The sequence below is a fragment of the Cibotium barometz genome, chromosome 58, assembly GCF_041138505.1.
Source record: "Cibotium barometz isolate CiBa-2024 chromosome 58, ASM4113850v1, whole genome shotgun sequence".
In the NCBI taxonomy this organism is placed as follows: domain Eukaryota; kingdom Viridiplantae; phylum Streptophyta; class Polypodiopsida; order Cyatheales; family Cibotiaceae; genus Cibotium; species Cibotium barometz.
Genome location: NC_141103.1, coordinates 39,765,849 through 39,769,609, shown reverse-complemented (window position 1 = coordinate 39,769,609; position 3,761 = coordinate 39,765,849). Strand labels below are relative to the sequence as shown.

Here is a 3,761-nt window from a genome sequence, read left to right as displayed (position 1 = left end):
CCCCTTCCATGATTGTCTCCACTTTGCAAACCCCTCTTTCATCAAGCCTTCCATTTTTCCAAAGTCGTCGTGTGAGGTGTGATGATACTTACTTTTGGTATTTTGGATATTATATGTAAGTCATTCTATGCTCTAAAAAGTTATCATATCTTTATCTTCTAAGTAATGTGCTCTTAATGATATGTAGTTAAATTTAATCTAAATAATGGAAGAGATAGATCTTCCTTGTTTTACCCCAATTTTTTTTGTCTTTTTCTTTTCTCATCATGGTTGATAATGTGGTTATAAACATAGTTATAAATGCAGGTGAGAACGCGATTATAGATGCGATTAGTATGCGACCCATAATCTTCGTGAATAGAAACACGACTATACTCCCCTATTTGTTGTAGTTTAGTTTCTCTATTATTACTACTAAAGCTCGGTTACTTTTGAGCATTAGCTTTATTTTGATTAGTAAAAAAGAAACATTTTGTAAGAGTCCAAGGAACAAAAAAGAGGTAAGAGTAGGTAATTAGAGAAAGAAAAGTACACATCATGCAATTAAAAGTCTTAAAGAGCAATATAATGTAAAACCAGTAGGCTAAAGATTTTAAGGAGCATGACACTAGGAGCTGTTGAGCTTCCTGCAGTTCTTTCGGATCTCTCCATTGGATCATGCTTCTAGGAGCTGTTGAGCTTCCTGCAGTGCTTTCGGATCTCTCCATTGGATCCCGTGAGGACGCCGATGCTGCTCAGTTTCACCATAGATTCCTTGAAGTTCTCGAAGAAATCGGCCTGGCTCTGGGCGAAGTTGTGGGTGAGAGACATGGTGGGGCTGGAGGGGGTGGTGAAGAGGACCTGGTCGGAGTTGAGGAGACCCTGGCCGAGCTCGAGGTTGACAAAGTAGTGGCTGTCGAAGACGGTGGGGCTGAAGAGGTCCAGCGGGGAGAGGCGGTTGTCGCCGCCCACCCGCGGGCACACCGCCGTCAGCATCCCTGCGAAGCTTGCTTCCAAGGACGGGTCCTGCTTTCCGCTCCCTGCCTGGTTGTACAGCCTCTGCCTGAACTGCACGCACCTCGATTGCCCGATGGTATGCGCCCCTGCAAGCCAGGAAGCAGCAGCCGCTCATCATGATCATCGCACTCTAATTCGGAGGCGCTCTCTCATAATACACAACCGCCCACCACCATCTAATCTAATCTAATTCTATTTCATAAACAATAAACTTCTCAGAGCAAGGAGGAGGGGTCATGCCTGTACGGGTGTAAAGCTTTGAAAGTCTGCTTCCACCTCATTAGAAGTTTTTTTTTTGGTAAAGATTATAGCTATAGTTTTCTATGCTTGGTTTTCAAAGCTAGGTACATCAAAGTCTCTTTTTGGACTTGCCTTCAGCATTGGTTTGTTATAAAGCACATGTTTGTGCATTTGTTTGTTATGTAGCACATGTTGAATTTAGTGAAATTGCTATTGTATCCACAAACGGTGATGATGTATGGTATGTGGATTCAGGAGCCTCCAACCATATGACCTATCATGGTCAAATTTGACATTCAATCTGAAAGGTAAACTTAAAATTATTTCATTTGAAGGATAAAATCTACCTTTTTTTTTTCCCTCCCTTTTATCTAAGACTAGTGGGTTGTTCCCTTGTATATAAATCCTAGCTTGATAGTTTTCAAATTCTTAGAGTAATAGGATCCTGCTCCTCCATTAGCCTCCAAATTGCTTTTCGAACCTCCAAATTCTCAAAATGATGCTTTTTTTCTGAAGGGCACACTTTATTTTTAATCCCTTGATCATATCAAGAGCTGTCTCTAGAACAGTTCCACAGGCTTCAAATTTTGACTCATGAGGAGAGAGTTCTCCTTTAAAGAAACTTAGGCACATTGACTTGTTGAATGGTGTATATATGAACTCATTTACATAGCTTATAAAAGGGTGGGTAGGAAAATTTCCTTTTGTATCCAAATTATTTCAATCACCAAATGTCTTCCAACTTACAAGGTAGGGTAATATGTATCTCTTCACCTCTCCTCTTGTTGTATCGGTATAATCTTTTGCAAATGTTGATCTTAAACTTTTCAATTGATCAAAGAATAAAAAGAAATTTTTTTTTTGAATGCAAGCATTGCACCACTCACACATACCACGGATGTTAGGGTTTGAACCTAGGTCCATTCATTTGGGTAGGGTAGAATTCCCCGGGCTAAACCACCCGGGTTAGAGCCCGGTGATCGTCTATGTCGGAATTTGCACTAATTTGACTTTATAGCAATTATATGATTTTGATTAAAAAAAACTCATAAGGTTTCTATGAATTTAATTGATTCCTTGATACGGTCCACGTAAAACTTAAACTATCCTTATTTTATTCTTTCTTTTTTTTCAAAGGAACCAAGAAAGTAGGAGGAAATGACATTTTAACATCATACTTTTTTCTCGAATGAGATTTGAATGTACAAAAAACCAATTCCAAAAGAAGAAGCAATCAAGTCATCATCATTGTGTGGTGTTATTTAATTACTAGACAAGGCATAATCTTTCCTGAAAAAACAAAGTGAAGGTGGATGATATTACCTGATAGCACCACCAGATCAAGGGTGGACAGGCCTTGGGCTGAGAACTTAGAGATAAGGGTGTTCAAGGTGGAGTTGGGAGCAGGGATGTTGGTATTGGCTTCACTGAAGCTTGCAGTTTGGGAGTCTCTTCTGCCAAGGGGAACATCCCAGCTCGGGCCCTCGAGCTGCATGCAGCAGCAAGCGATTAAGATTGCATTGCATGATGAATGCATGCAATTAGCAGGTTATTAAAGTAAGCGACTCTTTAATTTTCTGCGAATAATAATTACCAAGGCCACCCCATCACGAGAGGCCAAGGCGAGGATGTCGGCGCAGGAGACAACACCCGGGCACGCGGCCTCTACTTGGCTCTTGATGCTGTCGATCACCTCGAAACCCCTCACCGAGTTGTTGTTCGGCCCGGCCGTCTTCTCGCCTCGGAAGGTGGGCGTGTCATCCAGCAACAGCGATGCATCGCAACCCTAATAATCAATTCAGAACGGTAATCATCGGCGGCGGGTTATGTACGTCTACAGCATGCAAAAAATGTACGTCCTTGAGTTTATTAGAAGCAAGTTATACAGATTTTTGCGTGCAGCTTCGATAATTACCTGCACAAAGCAATCGTGGAAAAGCAAGCGCAAGATGGAGGCTGCGAGGCGGGCCTCCTTCTGCACCGCCTGGTGCATGCCCTGGAAGACAATCTCCTCCAGCTGCGGGCATGTGTCGGCGTAGAACCAGGGAGTGAGAAGCTGAGCTGATATAAGACCCACGAAATGCAGCATGAGGAGAGCGAGGAGGAGGCGAGGCAACATCTTATTGATGGTGGTGGTGGTGGCGGCGGCGGCGGCGGCCATTTGAGCTGAAGTTAGCTCTCAAGTAACGTGCTTGGAGACAATCCTTGAGTGCAAATCCCACTTTATAGCAGTGGTGCGAGGCGATTACAAGTCCATTTGCACACTCCACTGCAATTTGGTAAGCTGTTAAGAGTCAAAGTTGGTAGATATTCTTGTACCATCTTTGTTTTGCGTTCCGTTGAAAGCAGGCCAAACCCCTCATGTTCTCCTTGTGACTCCTTTTATCTGGCCTCTACAGCTATACCTCTCTTTTCTTTCCTTTCCTCCTTTTGCTAAATCAAGTTGAGTTTGATTTGGGTGTTGCCCCTAAATGCAATGCTTGGATTTTAGCTATTCATAGAAATATTTATATTAACCATACTTT

At 42.5% G+C, this 3,761-nt stretch overlaps 1 protein-coding gene across 1 annotated transcript; it reads right to left on the bottom strand.

The window, feature by feature from the left end:
* Positions 1–499: 499 nt before the first annotated feature.
* LOC147606270 (peroxidase P7-like) lies at positions 500–3,444 on the bottom strand. Its single transcript, XM_086792380.1, has 4 exons — positions 3,152–3,444; positions 2,831–3,022; positions 2,560–2,725; positions 500–1,082 (listed from the first exon to the last, which is right to left on the bottom strand). Exons 1-4 carry the CDS (start codon positions 3,395–3,397, stop codon positions 664–666), a joined length of 1,023 nt encoding a protein of 340 aa, XP_086648506.1. The 5' UTR covers positions 3,398–3,444; the 3' UTR covers positions 500–663.
* Between the last annotated feature and the right edge of the window lie 317 nt (positions 3,445–3,761).

Coding starts and splice junctions, on each gene's coding strand:
- LOC147606270 (XM_086792380.1), bottom strand. CDS start 3,397: ATGGCCGCCGCCGCCGCCGCCACCACCACCACCATCAATAAGATGTTG. Junction 2,726..2,830: donor CTCGTGATGGGGTGGCCTTG/GTAATTATTATT, acceptor TGCTGCATGCAG/CTCGAGGGCCCGAGCTGGGA. Junction 1,083..2,559: donor TGATCTGGTGGTGCTATCAG/GTAATATCATCC, acceptor CCTGGCTTGCAG/GGGCGCATACCATCGGGCAA.